At 39.2% G+C, this 26,170-nt stretch overlaps 1 protein-coding gene across 10 annotated transcripts in view; it reads right to left on the bottom strand.

Moving 5' to 3' along the window:
* QKI (QKI, KH domain containing RNA binding) overlaps nt 1-26,170 on the bottom strand; it is a 112,128-nt gene that overhangs the window by 38,678 nt on the left and 47,280 nt on the right. For all 10 annotated transcript variants that reach the window (XR_014006382.1, XR_014006383.1, XR_014006384.1 and 7 more), the window contains exons 3-4: nt 20,646-20,762; nt 8,293-8,436 (exon numbers count right to left, since the gene is read on the bottom strand). Coding sequence is in view for 7 of the 10 variants with exons in the window: in XM_081187948.1 (XP_081044074.1) it covers nt 8,293-8,436; nt 20,646-20,762 (261 nt within the window). In the remaining 3 variants the exon portion in view is untranslated. The remainder of the gene's footprint in view (nt 1-8,292; nt 8,437-20,645; nt 20,763-26,170) is intronic.

The following is a 26,170-nucleotide window of genomic DNA, read 5'->3' as shown; positions in this document are numbered from 1 at the left end:
TTACACTTTACTTTTGAAATGCTGCCTACCTCCCACATGTGAAGCATACAACTGCAGGTGTCAGTACTCTGTCCCATCAGACTGTGGAAAGATTTTCATCCATGGTATGCGGACTAAAAGTCCCTTGGCCTTCTTCTTACTCCAGACTAGCGAGTTCAGATCCCTTTACAGTGGTACCTCTGGTTACGTACTTAATCCATTCTAGAGGTCCGTTCTTAACCTGAAACTGTTCTTAACCTGAAGCACCACTTTAGCTAATGGGGTCTCCCGCTGTTGCTGCGCAGCTGCCGCACAATTTCTGTTCTCATCCTGAAGCAAAAGTTCTTAACCCGAGATAATATTTCTGGGTTAGCAGAGTCTGTAACCTCAAGCATATGTAACCCGAAGTGTGTGTAACCCGAGGTACCACTGTATCCACATTTCCCCAAGTTCAGAGGGCTCAGTGTTTTGATAAGGAAAACTCATCTTTGAATAATAGTTACCCATGACTATGAAAGTCTGGAAAACCTATTAGATGTTCTCTAGTTTAGCTTATTCAAAATTTTGCTTATATTTTGCAATATTGTTCTTTCCTGATTCTAAATGAAGTTTCTTAATTTAACTGAGTGATGTTGACTGAGTAATTTGACAATCTAGCCCAGCCCCCACATATCAGAATGCACAATGAATGCTTAGATAAAGGGTGGGTGTGGAGAAGATGGGCTTAGTATGTGTTTTGGAGGTAATGGAATATCAGCCAAGTGCTCCTTCCCCCTGATTGTAACTTAAGAATCCAAATAGCACCTCCTGCATACATGTCTATAATGAAATTTAGGAGGTGGAAGCTAGCATTGACAGATTGATCTATACACCAGTGGTCATCCGGATCTGTAGCAAATTGTCACAATCTCCATTAAATGGATAAATCTGTAAGTTATTTTCCACTGCCCTTTGCTTCAACTAGCACTTTTTACCATCCTTCATCCATTGCTCTATGTTTTAATGTGCAAATATCTGCCACAAATATAGCTGAAGCTCAAAAGATTTTACATAATACTCCAGAGTACAGTTCATTGGTTAAAATAACCCAATGCTATGCAGTCAGTGCCAACAGATTGCTGCCACCCACTTATTGCAGAAGTGGTTTCCTAACATCTATTTTGGGAGCAAACCCTCAACAATGTTCTATGCTGCAATGCAACGCTACAGTTTAGCCCAGAGCTAACTAATTTTTGTTCATTTCCAAATCAGCCATTGGTGTGGTTTGTTAGCCATCCCATTCTCTTTTTAAATCTTAAAATTTGTTGGTACAAACTATGTGTCTGACATGACAACATTCTATTCCAAACTGCATACTTTATAATAGTCCTAAAATGCATGGGTTTTTAAAATAGAAGTATGATTAATGTACTTCTCATTGTGAAAGAGGGCTTTATCCTAGAGAAAAGAGTCCTTACTATTTATATCAGTAAATGCCTGAACATGAAATGGCACACAAATGTTCAGCACAACAGACAGATCAATCAAGCCAGACAGCCTGGCATTGTTTGAAGATGACATTGTCATAATTAGAACCTTTTAAATTCACAAATATATTCCATTTAGGATTCCATCTACTAGTCCTTGGCATTTTTAAATTTTATTAACTTAACCACTATTATCTTCAAATATTAGCTTCTCCCATTTACAATGTGTAAGTGCTCAGAAAAAATCCACAAAAATATCATTTTTTTACCATTTTAGTGGAATATATAGTATCATGAGTCAGTTTTACCAAGTTACAACTACACAAGTTAAGATGACTTGGAAAATAAAGCAACCACAACTGTACACAGCCAACCCTTTATAAAATTATGAAGAGGCAGAATGACCACTAAATTTCTCTCTATAAATCAGAAAAATCACAACCCAACTTACTTTTTCTGGGAGGGGTTTATCAACCTTTGGAAGACCTGGAACATGACACAAAAACTGGAGTTAGAAAGGGGAAGTCCCTTACCTGTTAGGAGAATTCTTCCTAAGTGACCCTGTCTAGCCAAGTAATAGGTGGGAGCACTGGAACCTTTTAACTACCAATGCACAGGAAGTACCATCCAACACATGGAGATAAAGTCTTTAAAGCAGAGCTACTGCTCAGTCCCTCTGCTTCTCTATCTTTTAGTAAATAAAAAAATATTTCCCAAAAGAGGGAAGTGGTAGGGATACCTGACTAGACAATGGCACTTGGGAAGAACTCTGTTTACAGGGAAGCAACCTCCATTTCTCATTCAGATGGCATAGGGTCCGGATCACAGGCATAAGAAAGATGAAAACAGTATGACCAGGTGTGTCAGCCGCCAAATCACTACTAGCAGATAGGCAGCAGGGCAAGCCTTTTAGACTGTGCAGTTTGAAAGACCGAGGCCTACAGGTTTGCAATGGCTCTAGAGAACAGTGTTATCAAGAACTCAGGAGAAAATATGTCTCCCTGCATATGCTACTCAGGATACAAGTTATGACCCCTGTATAATTATCAGATAGGAAGCTAGTTATTCTGTGGCTTTATTTTAATAAACAACAATTTTGCAAGGTAATTTGATGATCAGGGCTAACTAATGAGCTACACAGGTAAGCAAATATCAAACCTGAGCTTCCCATATAGATATTCAAAGTTTTGGTCATTATGCCATTATTTAGTTCTATGGAAGGAGGTAAAATGCCAGAACAACTGGACACAGAATACTTTGTTGGTAGTGTCTGCAAAAGTCTGGTGTTATGGCAGCTTCATCATCACTGAAAACAGAAAGCATGTGAAGCAGATGCACAAAACTCCTATGTATTATGCTTTACATTTGCAAATATGATCCTACACTAGCTCCAAGTTCTTTATGCCATCTCTGCTCAAGTGCAGCAACATCAGAAAACAGATGAGCAGCATCATTTAAAATGCAAACACGACTGCTGACTTTAAGACTGTGTGGAATCAGAGCTGGATCAACCTCATCTAGTCCAATTCCTGCCACTGTAGAAAATTCACTATTACAAATGAATATGTTCTTAACATAGTTCAGAAAGTTGCTGTAACAGATTTATGATTTTGTAATTTCCAATTAGGTTCGGTCACTACTAGAGATGTCCTGTTATAATAAGACCACTGTACTAGTAAATCTTATTTTCAGCCTCATTCAGTAATCTGGTCAAAATGTCTAGCAGATTACAAAAGTAAATTTAGTTCAAAAAGAAGAAAGAAAATCAGAGAAGCTTTTTACTTCTGCTTTAAATTAACATATTAGAACTGTCACAGAACACACTGGCGTGAAAGAGAACTATGGCTTGCTTGTTATAAGAAGGAACCATGTTCTTATGCTCCTTAAATATTAAAGCAGTTTTCTTTAATTCTACCACTTCTTACAGATACTCAGCCTGGTTGGCACAACGCTATTTTATTGCAGGCCCTCACTACTCACATAGTTCAAGTGAACTTCTGCAAATTAAGCTGATGCAACTTACAGAGCATGTTACCAGGTTCTGTGAATCTCATTTGACCAGAAGCCAAATAAGAGATTGTAGAACCACCTGATAGTAAAAAAAATATCCTAAATGTAAGATGGATCTATTATAACAGCCAATTCAATTATTAAAAGGAATGCAGAAGTAAAACATAATTTACAGTTCTCCAACCTCTGTTCCCATCATTAACTGAGAAGCAAGTTCTTTGATTTCACCTGCATTTATGAGCCACAACTACATCTGACATTATACTATAAAGTTTTGACTGCCTGAACTGGCAAATGTAAAACCAAGCAGAGCAGCCAAGTACTACATTAAAAAAAACACCAGCAAAATACTGGCATCAAATCAGGTCTGAGGTCTTGTGGTGGCTGAGAGGTGTATCAACTAGAGGCCAGTAATAAGGGGCCTAACAAACCAGAACTCTGATTGTAATGCATACTTCAGCTGCTGATAGTCCAAGGTTAAAAAAATATTTACACTGAACAAAACCTGCTTCTGCTATAGGCAGAAAGACGAGTACATTCCTGACAGAAGAAATGGCCTAATCTCCATCTTTTAGAATGCATTTGGGAACTCTGATTCGCTGGCCTTGATACTTAACTTTAAGAGAAGCAATCAGGATCCTCTAAATCTAAATTCAACGTGTTAAGTATCCCTAGACCCCTACCATTTTATGAGCTAAAGATTTAAATATTCTCCTTGCAACAGTGGATATTTCAACTATTCCCTCGGGTGACTGGACTGAATTATTGTTAATTAAACTCAACTGTTGGTGGATACAGATTTAGCTATGTTATAAGTAACCAAAACTATGGCTAGAGCCATAGTTCTGTTTATTCAAACCATGCCACTTTAAATTATTTTCTGTTCTGAAACAACTCTTAGAAGTGTGGTGGGATCAGCAGCACATTACCTACACCTAAACCATTTGTGAGGCATTCACCACCTAAGTGGAACCCATGATATTCCAGATGAACCCATTCCAGATATTCCTGGGGGGGGGGGCATCTACCACAAAAAGGGTGGAATAAAATTTGACAATATAATCACAGGATGTCATGAGATCTTCCTTAGGAAAAAATGTAAAGCCTACAAAATTAACAAATTGCTGTCCATGTAAAAACTGTCCAAGAAACCAGATGTTTGATCTGCCTAAACTGCATTAACTATTGTGAATATAAAAAAATTCCTTCCAGTAGCACCTTAAAGACCAACTAAGTTAGTTCTTGGTATGAGCTTTCGTGTGCATGCACACTTCTTCAGATACACAGATAAACTATTGTGAATAGTTTATCATTCCCTCTAATATTAAACTAAACGACTGGAGACAAAGCAGAGCTGTTAAGAAATAAGAAGGAAGTATCAGCATATTTGAGCAAAACCTAAGGTATGCAAAAAAACAACAAAGTTAAAAACCCAAGAGGGAGTAACCCCTCCACCAGCAGTCCAGCTAGAACTGATGATGCTCAGTGACCTCCAAATGCAATGTTGTGTGTCTGTTCTATTCATTAATGATCTAGAGTTATATGTCAGCAGTGAGGTGGTTATGTTTGTTGATTACACTAAATTGTTTAAGGTGGTTAAAACAAAAAGAGACTGCAATAAGCTTCAAAATTATTTCTGCAAGGTAGCTGAATGGGGAGATGCTACGTGTGCAGTGATGCAGATTAAGGCAAAACCCAATTAAATCCTCATTTCACATATACACAAATGAGGTGTATAGCTTAATAAAAGTGTTCACCCAGTGTGCAACAGTTGTGAAAAATGCAAACTCTAGGAAAGGGATGGGAAATAAAACTGTCAATAACATAATGCTTTTATATAAATCTAAGGTGGAACCACATGTGGAATATGCTGTGTGGCTCTGGTTGTCTCACCTGGAAAAAATATTATTGTAGAGCTGGAAAAGGTTCAGAAAGGGCAAAGTTCAGAAATGGGCTAGATAAATTGCCCTATAAGTAATATTTGTGGGGTTTATAGTTCAGAAAAAGCAGTAAGGGGGAGAACATTGAAAAGGTGGATAAAATATTGGTGTGAAGATGGTATTAAATCTCAGGACAATGAAGTTTAACATTGGAAAATTCAGAACAGACAAAAAGAAGTCTTCACACAACACACAGTAGCACTATGGAGTTCTCCCCTTGACAAGATACAGTGGTAGCCAACAACCTTAAACCTTTCAAAAAAGAATTGCATGGACAAAATGCTATCAATGGCTACTAGCCTTGTTGACTGTACACATGCCTCTGAGCATATGACTTATGATTTGTGAGTCTCTGAAACCATTTGCAAATGCAGTTTCAGACCTTGGTTAAACTAGAACCCCGGTTAACCTTAATCATTTTTAGTATCAGTGCTGTAAAGGCTTGAGGGAAGAGGGATTAAGGAGGAAGAACAAGCAACTATTTCTGAGGTTGACTCCATACTTATAAAGTAAGTGGCAGTTAACATAGAACCAATGCAAATTTACAATGAAAAAGAGAACCACTCTTAGCATAAAAAGCATGGGGAGGTTTAGTGGCAGACTCACAAAACAAAACACTTCCATTACTTTAACATCACATTTGGGAAGTCAACCTAGCAATTTATAAAGAGGAATAATCAAGACCAGTATTTATGCAAACTGTCCCTTCACACTTATGACATTATTAATAACAAATATGGTCCTCTCCATGTTCCATATATACAGCAATAGTCATTAACATTTAGTTACAAGGTACTCAAACCACCTCTCCCTTTTCATGACTTTACGAATATTCATTCATAAGCTCCTAAAGCATATAACTTGCAAAGAAAATCCAATACTGAAATGGAGACAGAGGAAAAACCAGCATGTGATAAAACAATGAACAGTGTAAAAAAGAATGATTCGAATTATCAAGCAGAGTTAAGCAATGATTTACACAAACAAAAACTTGATTTGTAGTGAAATTAGGAGCTGGCTGTCTGCAACTTGCATGCATCACAAATACTCTCTCCTTTATGCACACCATATTCTTTATATCCTGATTTGAGCCTATCATTATCTCTGGAGGAGCACATTCATAATTTGAGTAACTTTTCAAAATAAATTTAACACAGCTGACTCCCAAATGAAAGCTGTACCAGTTAAAATTGCTACAATCTTAAAGTCATACACTTCCAAATGCATCAATATCTGTTCAACTATTTGACTATGCATGCAACACTGAAACACATACACTTCATTGTCTGACATCAACTGGGTTAAGCTTTAAAGGGTTTTAATCAGCAGATCAGCTAATCATCGTATTGAGTAAAATCAAAAATATATTTTATTGCTCATTAAATTATACATTCTTATGCTTCATGTGATGTAAAAAGGGCATCTAAGTTGATTTTGTAATACGCAAAAGGTTTTTTAATTTAATCAATTTAATCAGTTCAAAGGAAGATAGCTTCAAGTACAGTACAGTGCAATCAGTTGACAGTCCTAGTATATGTATACATGTTTAATATTAAGGTATCAGTTTCAAATAATCAGTTTCAAAATCAGTTTCATCAGTTCTATGAATCTATCAACCAGCTACTAAATTGTAGTTTTAAATGATGAAGAAAGCAGTTATGTATTTCTGCTCCTTTCTCTCCAATTAAGGTCTAACTAAAGATAACTTCAGTGAAATTTCCTAATGTCTCAATCATTTGTTAAAAATATGAAAACTGTACTCTGAACCATTTTGTCTAGTATAGTAATACCTTAAATTATACTGACCAAACATGTTTTTCTGTGGTACTAATGTATAATTTGTACTTGATACTACTTCTTTCCTCTATATGACAAATACTTCAGCTTCATTTTAAAAACCTATCATTGAAAATTACACTGCATTGTGCTTATCTTCCTTGTAAAAATCTCTCAAATTTCACATAACCTGATAATGTTATATATTATCATACACGCATCAAATGGAATTTCTCCAACTCCAAAACTGAATACCCATGAAGTTAATTATGAATTTTTTTCCCATGGAAAATTAGCACTGCCCCTTATAATCAGTGAATTCTGCTCATTCTTTCATGGAAACACTGAACAAGTCAAAGCAAAAACAGTTTGAACACCTGCAACCTTAAAGTGATCTCATTCATACATTTCTATTTCTATTTCCTAGTCTTCTATGTCCGGTTGGCAATATGTAGAATTAGTAAAGACCTATTCAGTAATACCTCACCAAATCAATTTTATAAAAACTTGATTCATCACATGTGGCAGCCAAATAAATATTATGGCCACCATCAAGAAACTGGTGAGGTTTACTTGTAGTTAGATAGGAGTTGTACATTTCCTTAACACTTTGTTAGGCCCCACCCGCTTTTTAAATTACACATCTTGCATAGAACCCAGATAGTTACTTTAGGTGTACCCAAGTGTTTTCTTATGGCTTTCTGAACTTTTGACATTTCTTCTCTTAACAACCACCCTCTGTAACGTGCTAAACGTGCTTTTGAAAGATTCACTTTCTAAGTTTCACAAGTTTAAAAAGTAGTTTGCTTTGTTTTTATGTCAACAGCCTCACACATTTCTCTAGATTGTGGTCAAAGATCTCTAAAGTGACCCATAGTTTTCAATTATGGGAATGCATTATAAATTATCCTTTTCCATTAGGAGAAATCTGACTTTTGAACAAGTTATAGATTTATTCCTATTAATATCCTTTATGACATTGTAGTACATCATTTAGTAGTACATCAAAAAATACTCCACTATGAAACTACACTCACAAGAATGTAACCTAATCTGAAGATTCTCATTCCCAATTTAAAGAACACATCATAAAACATGAATATTTCAATATATTTACTTACTGCAGGTACCAGTAATTTTTTTACTTCTTCTACAGCCCTCTTCAGTTTTATTTCTGCTCTGTTTTGAGCATCTTCCACAGTGATTAGTACATGCAGGTCTTCATTCAGATGTTCCCAGTTCGGCTTTCCTCTGTTTTGTTCTTCCTGGAAAAAAAACACCGCCATCATATTTATTTTGAGTTGTCTTAGCTGCAACATGTTTTGTTAAGATACCTGATCCATTTATAAGTTATAAAAATGCAATTGCATCCAGAGAAGTAACTGATTTCTTGGTAGATGAGAAACCGCAAGAGAGAAATCAATATTGTGTGATCTCCACATAGTTAACTTCTGGTGGAAAGCATGAGGTTGTTGTTGTGTTTGGGGTGGAGAGGCAATAACTATATTCTCTCTTACTTTGTGTTACGTTATGCCAGTGGTGGATTATGGGGGCGCAACTGGTTCACTCACAGCTGGGCACAGAGCCTCAGGTCTGCCACAACTATGATTTACCAAAAAGCACAAGAGGTGAGGGGAACCAAATTTTGTTGTTGTACAGGGCGCTGTTGCAATGGGAGACCCTGATATCCACCACAGGGCAAACATTCTCTGACTGATGTTCACAGCACTCCCTTCAAAATTCAAAATGTGTCTCTCTCATCTTAAAAGATTAGTGCCCCCTTTTATAAGCAATACATGGCTGTATCCTGGGTCATTGGCTGAAACTTCAGAAGTTTCCCCATCAAATCTGAAGAGAAAATGTGGGGTACACTCAATGGCGCTTTCTTCTGAATAGACATACTTAGGAATGGGCTGTATGTTACATACAAATGTACTATACAAGTCTCAATTATGCTATCTGTGAAACATTTACTGAATGTTTGGAAGAAGGCTTTTATAACCTTTAGTTTGTAAAAAATTCAACCAATCAGGTTATGGTCAGATGACAAGACAAATGACAAAAAGGTCCAATTCAGATTTAACACAGCTTATAGCTAAGCTCAGAAAATAGACAAGAGGGAGCATTTATGCACCAAGGTAGAGGAAGGAGTGTAAGCCACAGATGTTCCCAAGAGCAGGGCATTTACTGTAACAGTAACTGAAATTTATCACTATTATTCTGAACAGCAGTTGACACAACACAGAATAAGTAGCATTACATCTGCACAAGTCAAACTGTCATTCAGTTGGAAACTTGGCTTGGAGGGGGAACTTTTAAAGGTGATTGTTGGTGTGACAGCAATTCCAAGTTTACTAAGAGTAAATACTTCATGGATACAAAATAATTCTCCCAGAGTGTGACATGACCTTCAAGAATATTTTATCTAACACTTGGGTTGAGGCAGGGGCATATGTGGGAATGTAAGGGACCACTCAGAACAAATAACCACTGCATGTTATATTGAACAGAAATATAATAATAATTTGACATTTCACAGTAAAGTACAATCTAAACTTACAGCACAAAAACTCCTATGCCAACAGCCCACATAATCTAAGACATAATTACAAATCAGAAGTGAAAGTCATGGAAAGATCAGACTACTGTTGATGATTTAAAGGATTTATACAACAACTTTGGAAGCAAATAGCTAATTTGTCTACTGAAAAGTCCTATTAAGAACTGTATATAGTTCCATTCTACCCCAGCCTTTGTCCGGGTGCTTCAGAAATTATCCTGATTTTTTTTTAAACAAAATTTAGTAAAAATATGCAAGTGGCTAATATGAACAGCATTTATCATTTAAGCCACATTACTAGTATGTTTAAAGTGCCATATCTGGTATGCACTGCCTATGTGGGACAGTATATGTATGTGTATGCAGACTTGATGAATGAACCTTCCAAAATGGTGCCAGACCCTTCCATGGTCTTAACAAGGGGTGTAGATGTATGGCATAGAGTGAATACATTTGCATTCACTGCCATACAAGTACAGTCATTATTATTCACCCTGCACCTTACAATCCTGAAATTGCCACAGGTAAGCCATGTTTCTTAAATGGCCAACCTAAGAATTGAGGAGCAAGGGCTTCTAACTCTAGGCATTGCTGTCTTGAAATGATGGAACTAAAACCACTTACACAGTGGCTCTAGGTAAAGGTAAAGGACCCCAGGACGGTTAAGTCCAGTAAAAGGTGACTATGGGGTGCGACACTCATCTCGCTTTACACAATGGCTCTATCCATATCAAGGCATATTTGACCAACTGACAGGCTTTGGAACCCCAATTCTATTTTACTTGAAAATTGAAGATATGCAATAAAAAGTTTTGTATCAATACATGGACAGTTAACATTTAACTGTCACATTAGAAGTAAGATACATTATATACATTAAGTATCCCAAAGAGTTTTGATGCAAGTATTGTGTGCCACCATCTGACAAGAAGGCCACAAATTATACACTAAGTGCAGCATTTCCTAATGCAGAAGTAATTCTATAACATGACATTTAAGAACACAGTGATTGTTCTACCCTCTGCTAATGTATTGCTGAAGATGTGTATATTTCACAAAGCAGGTTAGCTGGGATGTTCGCTGCTGACAGGAAGAGTCATCTGCAGAGAGTAACTGTACAACATAAAAGATAAAGCAAGAGAAAACTGGTGTTCCATATACTTATATAATTTAGATGATGGTGTAGAACATGCAATGAAGTGTTTTGTGTGGAGTGGCTTTTCTGCCAGCCATGCAGTCTTTCAAGTTTCTTCATTATATGACCCTTCCCCATTACTTTCTGTCCTCATCACACACACACACACACACACCGGCACTAAGCATTCTGTGGATGTTGAGCATCAGCTTGCACTTGGCTATTCAGGGAAGGTTTTGCTCCCTTATTTTTATTCAACTTGGGATTTCCCTACTCCCAGTTTTGATGACATAGGCATTATAACCAGAATGGCGCAGTAATCAGAGTGCTAGCCTAGGACCTAGGAGTCAATGGTTCAAATCTATATTTAGTCACAAAGCTCAATGGACCTTGGATAACTCACAACCTAACAGTATTGTTTGGGGGTTTAAAAATGGGAAACAGAACCATATACAGTGGTACCTTCGTTCTCAAACTTAATCCATTCCGGGAGTCTGTTCAACTCCCGAAACCATTCGGAAACCAAGGCACAGCTTCCAATTGGCTGCAGGAGCTTCCTGTACTCAATCAGAAGCCGTGTAAACCGCATTGGACGTTCGGCTTCCAAAAAACATTCGCAAACTGGAACACTCACTTCCAGGTTTGCGGAGTTCAGGAGCCAAGCTGTTTGAGTACCAAGGTACCACTCTATGCCACTTTTGTTTCCTTGGAGGGAGTGGGATAACTAATAGTAAAAATTCAGCACCTGGGTTCATTATTAATTTAACCTGCTATGCTCTTACCTACCTCATACATCTGTCTTTATAGCCTCAGTAGTATGTCAATTTAACAGGCTCATAAATATTAACCTCAAATCAAGTTAAATCATGAAACTCAAGTTAAAACAACAACATTTTAATCATGCAGCAATATTGAAAATCTCTTACTGCATATTAATCAAGTGCTCAATTTGGCTATAACATACTAAACACTAGCACCAGCAATTAAAAGGCTGAAGCACATGGCCCAATCTGTTCCACAGCCCAATCACTATTATGCCAGGTATTACAATCCCTTTGTGCACCCAAGCAAAACCGGTGGGGGCAGGGGGGGAAGTGTGACCTTTTCTGCTGTGGTGTTCTGCCCCTGGAACTTTCTCCCAAGAGAAGCTTTTCAGTTTCAGGTAAAGATTCTATTCGCTGAGACTTTTCAGGGTGTTTAGTTTTGACTGATGGGTTTGTCCATGGTTTTATTGCTCTTTTGTTTTCATCTTATTCTGCTATGCCTTATAAATCCTTATTACTACTGTATCATTCAACATTTTCTAAACTGCTTTGGGAGTTTGTATGCTTGAAAAGTTTAAAGTAGGGGTAACGTCAATGTGTTCAGGAGGAACTCCCAAAAGCGAAAGAGTTTTGGTCTCCTTATTCTGATAGTTCTAAAGCCACTGAGTTTTGTTACTACCCAAAAACCAAAACTCCCTATTTTTACAAAAATTGAGGGTGCTATCCAATGTTATCCACAATCAAAGTAGACCTATTGAAAACAATGGACTTAAGCAACCTAAATGCATTTATTTCAATGGGTCTAGTTAGATATCAACCTGAGTACTGATCCCATTTACTGTCTTTTCTAGTAGTTCTCAGATCATTAGTGCTCAGCTTTGAATCAGATGCAGCTTCTAGATTTAACTCATTTTGCACCATAATTCCTGCAATAGATTACCGGTACCAAAGTATTTTAGATACATAATGATCAAGGTTCATATGAACTTGAGTCACCTTCCTTACTAATTATCGCTACTATGAAATTTCACAGACCATAGTATCTCTAAGTACAAAACTGACCAAAACTTCATTACAAGTTGAGGTTAGAACAGCTATGAACACATAGTGAGGATTTGGTGCATGGGGGGTGTTATACTAGGTTAAAAATCATGTTGAAACCCAGGGTAATTCTAACATATGTGGAGTCACAAAGCTATGTAAGTACCTTGATTATCAGAATGGACAACCAAAGTTGTAACAGAAGGACAGTGTTGAAAGCCTATAGCCCATCAAGAAGTGAACCAAGACAGCTTAGTGCTTAGCAACTCAACTGATTGCCATAGGCAACCAGGGATTCTGTGCATATGAGTGCACAGAACTCCACTAATGAGGTGAGGTGGAAGAAAGCTCCATCCCTTCATCAGCCCTACAGCTGGCTTGCAAGAGATACAATCACTCCAGTGCCAAAGGGAAGGAATATGACACAAAGAGCTGATATGGCGTGTTAACAGACTGGAAAAATCAGACGAGGATTTACCATGTGGCCTTAGTCCAGCCCACCTCTATCAGCCATTAGCTGTCTAGTTGCAATATTATAGCAAACAATTCTACAATTCTGTGAAGAAATCATGTAAGAAAGGCCAGTAAAGTGGTGCCTCGCAAGACAAAAAGAATTCGTTCCGCGAGTCTTTTCGTCTTGCGATGTTTTTCGTCTTGCGAAGCACGGTCCGTCGCAACTGCGCCTCTTCAAGCGGCTTTAAAAAAAAGCGCAAGACGTTTTCGTCTTGCGAAGCAAGCCCATAGGGAAATTTGTCTAGCGAAGCAACGCAAAAACGGAAAACCCTTTCGTCTAGCGAGTTTTTCGTCTTGCGAGGCATTCATCTTGCGGGGCACCACTGTAAAGACTATCAAATACTCCTACGGCACTGTTTAAAGCTCTACTACTATTATACTTCAAGAAACAATTGGAAGAGCTTATATGTTAGAAGTCTCGGGTTTTAGCATTGGGTTTTATGACAACGACACCAAGTGTTTCTCCTGCAAAGTTCTTGCATACCTCCAAAAGGCATCTGAAATACAAATTTCTCAGCAAAATAAAACATTCTCGTACATTTCAGAGTATTCTTTGCTGAAAAACCTTTATTGCCAAATTCACATCACTAGCAGGAGACCTTAAAGCAAAGTTAATTGCATAATTACTGAGCAGTTCCTCAATTATTCTAGTTTATTTCATGCTTCTGGCCCAGATAGATATCTAACTATTTGCAAACTAAATCAAACATTTTCTGCTCTCTCCATGAGTATAACTATTTCTAGTTCATTACCGAATACCTGCTATCATAAACATGACACACCTTGTAGTAAACACTATATTCACACAAAGAAATGCTGCCTCTAAGCATGCTTAAAATGTATTAAATTTCTTCATCTCCAGAAAAAGAGAGATGGCACTATCAGAGTTTAAAACAAGTTTAACTGAAAGCTGTCACTGGTGGGAAGAAAAGTGCAGAGCCACCACTTCCTTAATCAAACAAAGCAGGTAATTAACAGCCATTCTGACATAGTCCCTTATCACCAAAATACACAACACTACTCAGTTCTCCTCTGTGCCAGTTGCTCTGCAACAACAAAGCAGGGCTGATGTTTCAGGGTCACATTGATTCATTTAATACACAAGCATAACTTTATTTTCCAGACACCTATAATTAAACACAAGAGCCACCTAACTCTAATTTTCAGGCAGGCTTGCATGTGAATGTGATATTTCCCCCATAAATGATTGCCTTTCATTTTGTAGTTTCAAATAACTACAGTTCACATAGTTTTGATTGCATAGCAATTAGATACACAAATAATCCAAAAATGTGGTTATATTTATTTATTTTTAGATTGTAAGCAATCAACCCTATTCTTTTTCTTCTGTACATACAAGCTTCTCATTAGAAGACAATTGTCTCTTACAAAACTGCCAGCAGATGTCTTCTTTTTTTAAATTAAGAAAATGACTAATAAACATGCAACACCATGGGTAAAATTCAACATAGCACTAAGGATATTGTTCTGCCAGCAGAAGCCTTTCTGCTTGCCCAACGGAATGATCTCTCCTTGTCTGCCCGCATGCTGTTCTTGACATTTTCCTGACCCTCCTGAGTGGATTTGAGAGAAGCAAGGGGAGGGAGGGAATTCCCACTGCACTAGCAGGGAGTCCTTGTGCAGGCTGCAGTTAAGGGGATTGGGTGCTTGAATCTGGCCCTATGAAACCTGCTGTTTAATATGCTTCTGAAATCATTCTAATACTTGAAGGTTGGAATGCACTGGGAAAATTATTCACCATGATTAAAAGCTAGACCTGTCCATCAAAATGCAAGATTCCCCACACCCTGTTCCCTCTTGGCCTCTGAGGGTTTCCACAATCAGCATAGCTTCGTCTCTCAGAAAACAAAGGGGGATGAGGGACTGAAAATCCAGCTTTTAAATAATGCTTTTATGTGTTTCTAAATTGTTATTTTAGTGATTGGGGTTGTAATGTTTCAACAATATTGCTTGTTTTTTGGGGGACTGCACACTGCTTAGAGATTTCTGAAATACTGAAGAGGTATATTTCATATATTTTTAATATGAAATATATAAATGAGAAAATGGAGGCCACAGAGCAACTTAGCAGCGTCTAGGCCAGGGCAGTCCAACTTTTAATACCAAGTGTACTTGGTATGGAACTCGTGGGCCACATACTGCCTTGTCTTGCAGGGAAAGGAAGCATGCCCCAAAATTTGTGTGTCCACCCCACCCCTGCTCTTGTGCTGCCTTCCCAAAGTTGGGTAAGTGAGGCGCCAGGCTTTGGGAAGCAGGTGCAAGGTTCTGGCAGCACAAGGGGTCTGGCAGGGTCCTAGAGCCCTCCCACCTCCTTCCCAAAGCTCGGAAAGCACTAACTAGACTTTGGGAAGAAGGCAGCAAAACTCTAGGACCTGGGTCAGAGTTCTATCACACCTTCTCCCCAAAGCCCAGAACCTCAGTTACCCGGGGGGTGGGGGATGTGTGTCAAATGTTGCCAAGGGCCACCCACAAGGGTTGCATGTGGCCCTTGAGACGTGCGTTGGATGACCATGGTCTAAGGGCTCTTGTTCGGGGCTGTGTTATTGGTTTTACTGCTGCAATTGAAATGTTTTTAAATGACTTTAATTTGTGGGATTTTAAATTTTTTGGTTTGTTTTAAATAAAAGAAAGATGTGCCTGGAAATAGAGGAGCAGTGGGACGGAGTAGGGGGAGCAATCACAGTGGTTCAGGCTTGAGGAAGGAATGGTGTGGGAAGGTGGGGCTGGCTGGGTAAGGGGCACACAGCACAGACAGTTGGTCATTGTGGCTGTGTGCCAATCCCTCCTCCAACCTGGGGAACTGTAGAAGAAGAAGAAGAGTTTGGATTTGATATTTCGCTTTATCACTACCCTAAGGAGTCTCAAAGCGGCTAACATTCTCCTTTCCCTTCCTCCCCCACAACAAACACTATATGAGGTGAGTGGGGCTGAGAGACTTCAAAGAAGTGTGACTAGCCCAAGGTCACCCAGCAGCTGCATGTGGAGGAGCGGAAGCGCGAACCCGGTTCACCAGATTACGAGTCCACCGCTCTTAACCATTACACCACACTGGCTCCCTGTCAGCCAACCCTCGTGTCTGTGACTGCTGTTGTCAAATGCTAGGTCGTTTCAGAATAAGACCTCCCTCATCTACAATCTGATTGTGGATGAAAAGGCTGATCTGGTCTGTATCACCGAGACCTGGGTGAGTGAGAAGGGTAGAGTTGGGTCTCACCCAACTGTGGCTACCCTGGGTATTTGGTGCAATATTAAGACAGACCTGAGGGTCAGAGAGGGGAAATTGATGTGGTTTATAGAAATCACCCCCTCTGTTTCTAGGCTCTCTGTCCAGGGGTGGGGAATAGGATAGACTGGGGGTTCTGCTGGTTTACCGCCTGAGCTAACAGAGCTTTTCTTGGAGGTGGTGTTGAGGACTACAAGACTGCTGGTTTTGTGCAGATTTAACAATCTCTGGACTATCTGAATGGGTCAAGCTATTGACAAGATAGTCCCTAAGCACCCTCTCCCACTTCATGGAGTCCGACTGACTCCCTGTTATACTCCAGAGCTTAGGGTTAGGAAACAGGTTGGGAAACTGCTTGAACTCAAGTGGAGGAAAGATTAAATCAAATGCAATCATCATCGAGCCTACCTAGTGGCAGTGAAAGCAGCAAAAGAGGAATACTTTGCTGCCTCCATTGCATCCTCACTATGCCATCTGGCAGAACTTCTCCAGTAGCGTGGGACCACTTACAATCTGGCCTGAAGGAGGAGGTGGAACAGACAGTAGCTCGCTGTGACTTATTTGCAAAGCATTTTCATGACAAAATTACTTCCATACACCAGGATCTTGACTCCACTGTTATTACAGATGAATCTCAAAGAGTGTCCAGAGCACTGTCTAGACCTGTTGTGCTGGTTTCAGCTAGTAAGGATTAAGGAGGTGGACAGGGTCTGCTTGGATTAATGAGGACAACCACTTGCTCTCTGACCCCTTGCCCCTCTTGGGTAATAAAAAACTAGCAGAGAGGGGACAGCTGGCTGGGCCAGAAAGGTAATTAATGCCTCCTTGCAAGTGGGGGGTGATCTCTGCTTGCTTGACAGAGGCAATTGTATTTAATAGAAAATAAAGATAAGGTATTGACTAAGATGTATAAATGTCTTTTTGGAATAGTAATAAAAGACGAGCAGGTGAAATCGGCGATGATACACTGGGCAAAAGACTGGCAGCGTTGGAAAGCTTGTGGAACACAGATTTGAATTTCACAGCATGTTATACACTGAAATAAAATTATATGAAAATGACATACAGATGGTATTTAACACCTAGTAAATTAGTGAAAATGTACAAGTCAGATATATGCTGGAAATGTAAAGAGAAAAAGTGTACATTTTATCCCGAAGGAGCATCTCCACCCCCATCGTTCAGCCCGTACACTGAGGTCCAGCGCCGAGGGCCTTCTGGCGGTTCCCTCATTGAGAGAAGTAAGGTTACAGGGAGCCAGGCAGAGGGCCTTCTCGGCAGTGGCGCCTGCCCTGTGGAACACCCTCCCAGCAGATGTCAAGGCAATAAACAACTATTTTTCTTTTAAAAGACAACTGAAGGCAGCCCTCTTTAGGGACGTTTTTAATGTCTAATGCTGTATTGTTTTTAATATTCAGTTGGAAGCCGCCCAGAGTGGCTGGGAAAACCCAGCCAGATGGGCGGGGTATAAATTATTATTATTATTATTATTATTATTATTATTATTATTATTATTATTATTATATATGGTGGTCTTGTAAGATAGTAAAAAACATCTGGGAAATTATTTACAATGAACTGGAGAAGAAAAAGTTGAAGGTATTTTTTACTAAAAACAAAACAAAACAAAACCAGAGGCTTTTCCTTTAGGGATAATAGGACAGGATACACTGAAAGACCAGGAAAAAAAACCTGTTGATGTATACAACCATGGCTGCCAGGATGCTTTTTGTGCAGGGATGGGAAGAAGACACTGTCCCAACCAAGGAAGAATGGAAAGCAAAGTTGATGGACTATGCCAGTGGTGGCAAACCTATGACACGTGTGCCACAGTGGGCATGCAGAGCCCTTGGCCCATCCGCGCTGCTGCTTGCTGGAGTGGAGGTAGCAATGGTGGCGGCCACGGAAGAGCCGCCTGCTCCACCCCCTCGGCTGTTTTCCGCTGGTGCGGCCACTCCTCCACCAGCCGAGCACTCCTCAGGCGGCTCCTCAAGTAGACTGAGTATGGCTAGCAGCCGCCCGTGGCGGCCCCAGCCACAGCTGCCGAGCCAAATTGGGAAGCGCCACTGACCGCTGTATGTCATCTTTACTGTGAGGTGACAAGCCAGAGGGTGGGACCGTGCCGTGCCCGGGAACCTGCCTGGTACACAACCCGCCCTTAGGGACCCTGCAAACACGCGGCTCTCACCCAGGTTCTGGGGCCCCACCAGAGCGCCACCTGGAGCCTTGCCTGAACCATGGCTTGCCGCAGCAGCAAGGAAGCAGTGGGAAGCAGGACAACTCAAAAGCCCAGTTGGCCTGTGTGGCATAACTTTGGGCAGCATGCTCAGAGCAGGATCCCTGGCTGGGGCAGGCCTTCAGCTTCACTGGCGGGGACCACAGCAAACGGTGGCAGCAGGCAGGAGCAGCAGCTGCTCCTGCAGCCGCCCTTGCGAGGATGCCCACCCGCCGCAGCCTCCTGCAACGGGACAAGGGCAGCAGGTGCAGCGTGGCTGGAGATGCCGCAAGGCGGCCGCCTCAGATCAAGAGAAGGCGCAGGTGTGGCCTCACTCATGTGCCAAAACTTAGCCTGGCGGCAAAACAGCAAAAATGGTGCTTAGAGAAAAGAGCCTTCTGGTGGCGCACCCTGCTAGGCCTTTCTTGTTTCTAAAGGTGCAAGGCCAGCTTTGTCTTGCAACTGGAAGCCTCCACTTCACCCCCTAGCAAGGCTGCTCTCTTGTCCTCCTTTCTGGGCAATTCCCCATCTGCACTTAACAGGGCTGGTTAAGAATAATAAAGAACTAGCAAGTCATGTATGGTGAGCTATTTATAGAAGTCTCCCCCAAAAAATCCCCTCCGAAACAACAACTCCGGGGAACCCCCACCCCAAAAAAAGCTCAACAGCTCTGGGCACTCTGTGATAAATAAGTGGGTTTTGGGTTGCAGTTTGGGCACTTGGTCTCTAATGAAGAATAAGAAATCAAGAAGCAAAAACTTTTAATCAGGAATGGGGGAGATATTTAAATTACTGTAAACAATTAAATATATTAGCAGGATTAATTTAAAGTCAAGCAATTAAAAGGTGATTTTGGAAGAAATGCAGAGAATAATTAAATAAAAGGAGTTAAGTGGGAGATGCAGTTTTGGAAACTATTTTACAGGAAAAGGGAAGAGGATTGATTATTTGCTGCATATTTTTATTTTGTTTGTATATATTTTCCAATGTAATGTACTGCAGTGTGTGGAGTCTTAAATTGCAATCCATCTAAAGGGGTTTAGTGCTATTTAGTTTTAAAAGGAACCAACTGGTGCATGGTTTAAACAGCAACGTAATCCACTGATTCCACTCTGACCTTGATATTAAACCTTGGACATACATGGTTTGTGACTGAACTAAGATTAAGTGAAGGATGGCAAGATTTGTTTCACAGATAGTTAATTGTGAGATTTTCTAGTATCTTAAATGTTTTCAAGGATAACAGCTTGTGACAATAGGGCACGGAGAGAAATACCATAGTTGAAAAAGTTTCTTATATTATTTCAAGCATCTCAAGAGTTCCTCTTTCAAGCAACTTTTTAGTTGCAGCAGCACAACACTGAATTCCACAACCAAGTCATTGTCTATTTCAGAATTTAGTATGTAGCTCAGAGTTTGCCATCATTATCCCCTGAGATCACCAAATTTTATATTTTAACTAGCTGGAGCTTTGTAATTTGCACCATTTTCAAAATAGGAATGTCATGTGCATCTTTCCACATGTCACACTGCATTCAGCATGCAGAAGATGAAGCACAGAAAATAATTTAAGCTGTTTACTCAAGTAACCTATTATCATTAGGACTCTTGCTGTTGTAATCAACCACCCAGTCATAATATATCTACAATGTCACCAAAAGTATGAACTCCAAGCCATGAAAACACTAACGGCCTTAAGCAAGTTCCCATGTCTCAACTCCTCAATTTGCTATAGGGATATTAGTACTGGCCTATTTACAATGATGTTGAAAGGATTATCAAGATATGCATTTGAAGCTCTTTGAATACTTGATACTGTAGGCACAGTTACGAATTCTAGAGTCCACTCCAACAAGACACACACCCATATAACTAAAAGCCTCAAGGTTTATTTAATCAGCATAAAATAATCATATGTACAAACAATGAAGAACATATAAATAGCATAAACAAGCTCTTCTAACAAACTAGGAGTTTTAAAATTATCTTTAAATTATCTTACCTTCTTTTTGTCTCTCATGGACCCTTTGCCTCGGACCATTATCTTACATCCTGTTTCAGCCTCAAGCTGTTTAGCTGTTAGCCCTCTGGGCCCAAGGATTCTTCCAACGAAGTTGAACTGAAATTTAAAGAGGGGGGAAATCACCATTTTCTTCAAAATATAGCAATAAACATTCAGATAACAATCAGCATGACTGTAGTTTAAGTACAAACAGAATCTTGTCCTAATTACTGCTACTCAATTTCCCACAGAACAGAATATCTCTCCACCCTATATTTCACTGGTCTGTTGTCATGCTGTAGTTTGCATGACCGACCACAGGTGGCACTAAATCCTGAAAACTTTAGTGTGACAATTAGGAAGAGGATGCAGCAAGATGAGGCAGGGACTAAAGGAGAAGACTAAGAGGAGGAGGCAGAAGTAGAGCAACCAAATTTAACCTCCTGGTGGGCAAAGATGGGTCCACAGACCGGAGATTCTCCACCCCGGAGAGAGTGGATCCTCTGACCTCTGGGGCGTGTAACTATTCCTGCCCGCAATAGTTGTCTTCCCAATTCTAGAGCTGGAGAGGGGAAGTGGGCATCATCCCCACAGTTGCACTGGGCTTCCAAGCAGATTTGGAGATTGCTCCTGCAACCACGCTGCACTGCTAAGACACTTGGAACACCATTACCAAGCACTATGCTTGCTGGGTCAATCTACTCTCCCCAAATTCTTAATTAGAGACAAGACATACTGTTTTGGGAAGTAGTTCTAGAAAAGACCGATTTGATTGCCTATTAAGGCCAGCCAAACATTATGGAGCCCCCATATTTTACTTAATGCAAGCATCATTGATCACTCTTGAATGTGTAATTACTTTTGCTGCAATTCTTTTTGCATCACTGTATGCAGAGCTTTGGGAAACAAATTACAGAATTTTAAAACAAGCTGAGCCACCTGCTAGCTATCTTTTCCTGCTTAATACACAAATCTGAGCTATATGTTAATTTTATATTTTATTCTGTCAGCTCTTAAATGTCAGTCAAATGAAAACAATACTACTTTTACATCCTTCACACATCTTAACCATGAGAAAAACTAAAAATCGATAGTCACTTCTCACTATGCTCCATGAATAAAGACTAGCAACTACAAAAACACAAATGTAAGAACAGCGTCAGTGATATACTATGAAGTTAGCAGATGTTCATTTGTTAGAGAATATTATATAGCTACTTCCAACAAATAACAAATACATTCTGAATTGTAAAGTTAAATAGGTCTAGTAAACATTTCTAAATAGTGAATAATCAGATCTGATTATATCATTTATATACAATGCACTGTTACATGAGTTGTCACCTTCAAAAACAAACAGAGCAGAAAACTACATACTGGAAACACTAACACATTACTATTCTTAACTGTGATACTAACTCACATTAAAATTAATCTACTGTATATATCCAGTGATTTTTTAAAAAAATTGTGAACTATTTCAACATTGCACCTGTCCCACAAAGGCACTCTAAATAAAGAAATTAAAGGATGTGGGGGGAAATTGTCCACTATTAACAATAAAACAGTAGTTACATTAAACTTCATATAACCATAGGGCAAATTCTTCTGAAACACTGTCCAACTGCTACATTTAACAATAAGCATAATCCAGTCAATTCCACTTATTTCAATAGCTGAAGCTTAGACACTTAGTACGTCAACAAATCAGACAGTGCCTAAATCAAAGTAGATAGTACTGAAGATAAAAGTCTTTTACTATAACTGAATTGCAAAAACAAAATAGTTTTAAATAGGCATATAGTTTTATGAAAGCAGCTGATGAATATCTAAAAGCAATGATAGTGGGAAGTCTTAATTGCCTACATGTAATGTTGTTGTTTGTTTCTCTAAGCTCAATACCAAGTATTAGCATAAAACAGGTTTGGGCACAACAGAAGAAACAGTGCCCTGCCATTTACTTCCTGTAGTTATCATGATATGTTCCTCAAAATGGCAGGAGTTAAGCGACCTCACTGGTTGCATGAATATCAGTTTAACATTCCAATTATGTGTGTAGCCTGTCATTATGTCTAGCAAGTAGTAGCAGCAACAAATTCTTTTGCTTCGTGCCTATATGAAGAAATAGTTAGAAATCAATCTTCACAAGGGTGCCGAAGCTTAAAGCCAAATAAATCAGGATTGAGGCAAATTTACTTTCATGTTAGTACGAATTCATATTAAATATCAGTGACTATCCCATCCACACATTCATGTCAATGCAAATGTGTCCACTTTTTCCTATACAGATTATCTCTGTACTAAAAAAAAAAAAAAAGTGTCCATTTGTCTGTGAAATGTAAGGAATCAATGTTTTTGGAAAGCATAACTTGGTGGCTATGATTTATCTATAGACTTCTGGACTATTCCTCCTGCAGAGGAATCTGCTAGAAAAGAAGCAGATAAGAATTGATAAGAATTCCACAATTAACATCTGAGTTGAGAGTGGGATCACACTGTCCCATTCCATTCACTGGGTGCATTTGTCCCATCTCTGAATTTATGTGTAGCTAGGTAAATGGGAGATTTTTCAGTGCTCCAGCCTCAGGGCCATAATGCATTGTACACTCCAGGCAGCTGAACACTTGTAGGTACAATCTACAGTTCTAATATTCTACATACAAATCCAGAAACATTTCAAGGCCAACACCTCCTCTCCAACGTGAAATCAAAATAAGACCACCTAATCAAAATTGTATTCCAACAGTATCAAGCTAAAATAATTTACAAGTACTACTTTACAAACCAATTTCATTTCTAATTGGTCCTGGAAATCTGCTGAAAAGCTGTTCAAGTCCCTCCAACTCTTGAATTATCAAATCATATCTATCTTTAGAAATATCACTGACAATCAATTCCAAAAACTGGATTACTGTTTATCACCGCTTCTTTAATCTGGACTAACCAGATTATCTCTGTGATCTCGATAAAATGAGTATTCTAGATAGCAGCAGGTGCTCTGTGCTTTAAAAGGCAAAAACCTAGAAAAACTAAAAATGTAGTACGAGGTTTAGAATGAATTACTAAATCCTTTAAATCCACATTATTCACCTCTAATAACCCATGTACCAAAGAGTTGAAGCGTTTAACTGATGAACAGCTTTACTATCTAATGTAAATATAACAGATCAAATGGAAAAAGCCTGAATGGTTTTCCAGGTCAATCATGATGACGATAACAATAATAAGGGAACAGTGGTAGTAGTAAATAAAAGTGCATGGCTTTTTAAAAAAGACTGGTGGCGTTCTTTAGGAGCAAAGTAATAACCTTCTTACATTTACTTATATCTGTATGAGGTAGCCCAATTATGTGTGAAATATGTAGAGGGGATTTCAGAAAATAATAAATAGTACTTCCCCATGCAATAACTCCTAAGGACCCCTTCCTAACAAAGCCCCAATTAACTCTCCCAAACCTGCTCCAGAAGGTTGGGAGATCTTCCACAGCAGCTTTCAATCTCACATGAGGAATTATGATTGCACAAGGTCTATTTTTATTTAAAATATTTCTATCTCACTTTTTAATACTGATTCACAAGGTAGCTTTCAATATAAACCTAGAATAATTAAGAACAACAGGATAAAAAGAGGAAAACAGCAGTGTTTTAACTCTTTATGGTAAAGGGACAAGGTGCCACAAAAAACCAGAAAGGTCCTGCTACCTGTTACCATCTACATTAATTCAGAAAGTGGGACCATTCTCAAGGCCTCTTAAAATGTTCTTAAAAGTTGAGCATGTACGTGTGAGAGAAAAGTTGGGTGCTCTATTTCTATGTAAATTAGGAACCAATCTGATCATTTCTCAAATAGGATTATTTACACTCTACCTACCAAACATAGGCATGTCATTTTCATCTCATGAAAATCTTCTCTAGTTTGCCCATTTACTCTCAGACTTTGGTTCAACCTATCAGTCTTGGGCATTTCATTTTGTTTGCTACTTTGCTTTTTTGAGGGTGGAACAGGGCCAAGGCAGAGTGAAGCAGAATGGAACACCACTGGAAAGAAGAAGAGAAGAGAAAATTGTCCGTTGCTCAGATTTCTTTGTTCTCACAATTAACACATACTGTCATGGCTGCTTTTCATAAGACCCTATATGACTATATTTCAAAAGCCTTCCTTTTTTAAGAGAAAAAGGGAAGCATTCAAAATGCACATATATAGTGCAAAGAGATGCAGGACTTTGTTGAAAGAATCAAAGTGTAAATAACATTCTAGTTGTAAATGAAGATTATTTGCACCATCATTCCAGAAAAATGAAGAACTTTCAGTGGGTAACTTAACTTAAACCAATGGTTTAAAATCAGCCTTTGCTTGCCAATTTTGATTTTTACTATTAGTGGTTGCTAACCTTTGGCTCTCTAGATGTTGAACCTTGACTTACATCATCCCTGACTCTTGTTATGCTGGATGAAGCTGATGCAGGTTGGAAACCAACAACATCTAGAGGGCTACAAATAAGTCATCCTCAATTTAAATTGTTGTTTTAAATCACAATTTAAATAAAGCCACCATCTGCCTGTAGGTCTCCCGCTACCACAAAGTACACCCCAGGTTTCCGTCTTGTGTCCACCCACTCCTGTAGTCTGCTATCCGTGGATTGTCTGGTCCTCCCCACACAGATGGAAGAGAGAGAAGAAAGGAATATACAAACCCAGAGAACTTAACATTGAAGCTGGGAAGGAAGATGAGGCAGTTGTGAAGAGATGCTGGGTGGCAAACACTTGCCAAACAGTATCACTGAGCCTGAAACCCATTTCAATTGTGACCAAACATCATTTGACAAGCAGTGTTCTTTAACAGCTCGTAACATATATTATGTAAGTCTTGCACTAGTTAGCAGCTTCCCCCAAAATTTAGTGCCAACTGTGGTCTCTGAGCTACAAAGACAGGCCAAATCAGTTAATTTTTTTCACTTACTGAGGAAAAGATTACTCTAAAACCAGAGAGAGAATTTTAAATATACAATGGTACCTTGGGTTACATACGCTTCAGGTTACAGACTCTGCTAACCCAGAAATATTACCTTGGGTTAAGAACTTTGCTTCAGGATGAGAACACAAATCGTGCAATGGCAGCAGGAGGCCCCATTAGCTAAAGTGGTGCTTCAGGTTAAGAACAGTTTCAGGTTAAGAACAGACCTCCAGAACGAATTAAGTTCTTAACCCGAGGTACCACTGTATTCAAAAATCTGTTACAGAATTATACTCATAACCCTGGAATCATTTAAAAGCATATTATTACTTTTTGACAGACAGACCAGCTATCACTTTTTCTTCTTTTTTTAAAAAAAGAAACACTAGTCTTCCACAGATGATTTGAGACCCATTACTTTGCCGGCATCCATCTGTTTTAAAAGACAATGGAGTACACTTCTGGGGGTGAAGTCAAACCGCTGCATTAGCAGCACTGAAGTGACCTCCCCAGGGCGCAAGCCTGGTAGTGTGTATGGAGGTTCTGGGTTGCCCAGATGAGAAGGCCACCCT

Source organism: Podarcis bocagei, assembly GCF_964188305.1.
Source record: "Podarcis bocagei genome assembly, chromosome: 3".
In the NCBI taxonomy this organism is placed as follows: Eukaryota; Metazoa; Chordata; class Lepidosauria; order Squamata; family Lacertidae; genus Podarcis; species Podarcis bocagei.
The sequence above is the reverse complement of the archived record's forward strand: the minus strand, read 5'-3'. Positions and strand labels throughout refer to the sequence as shown.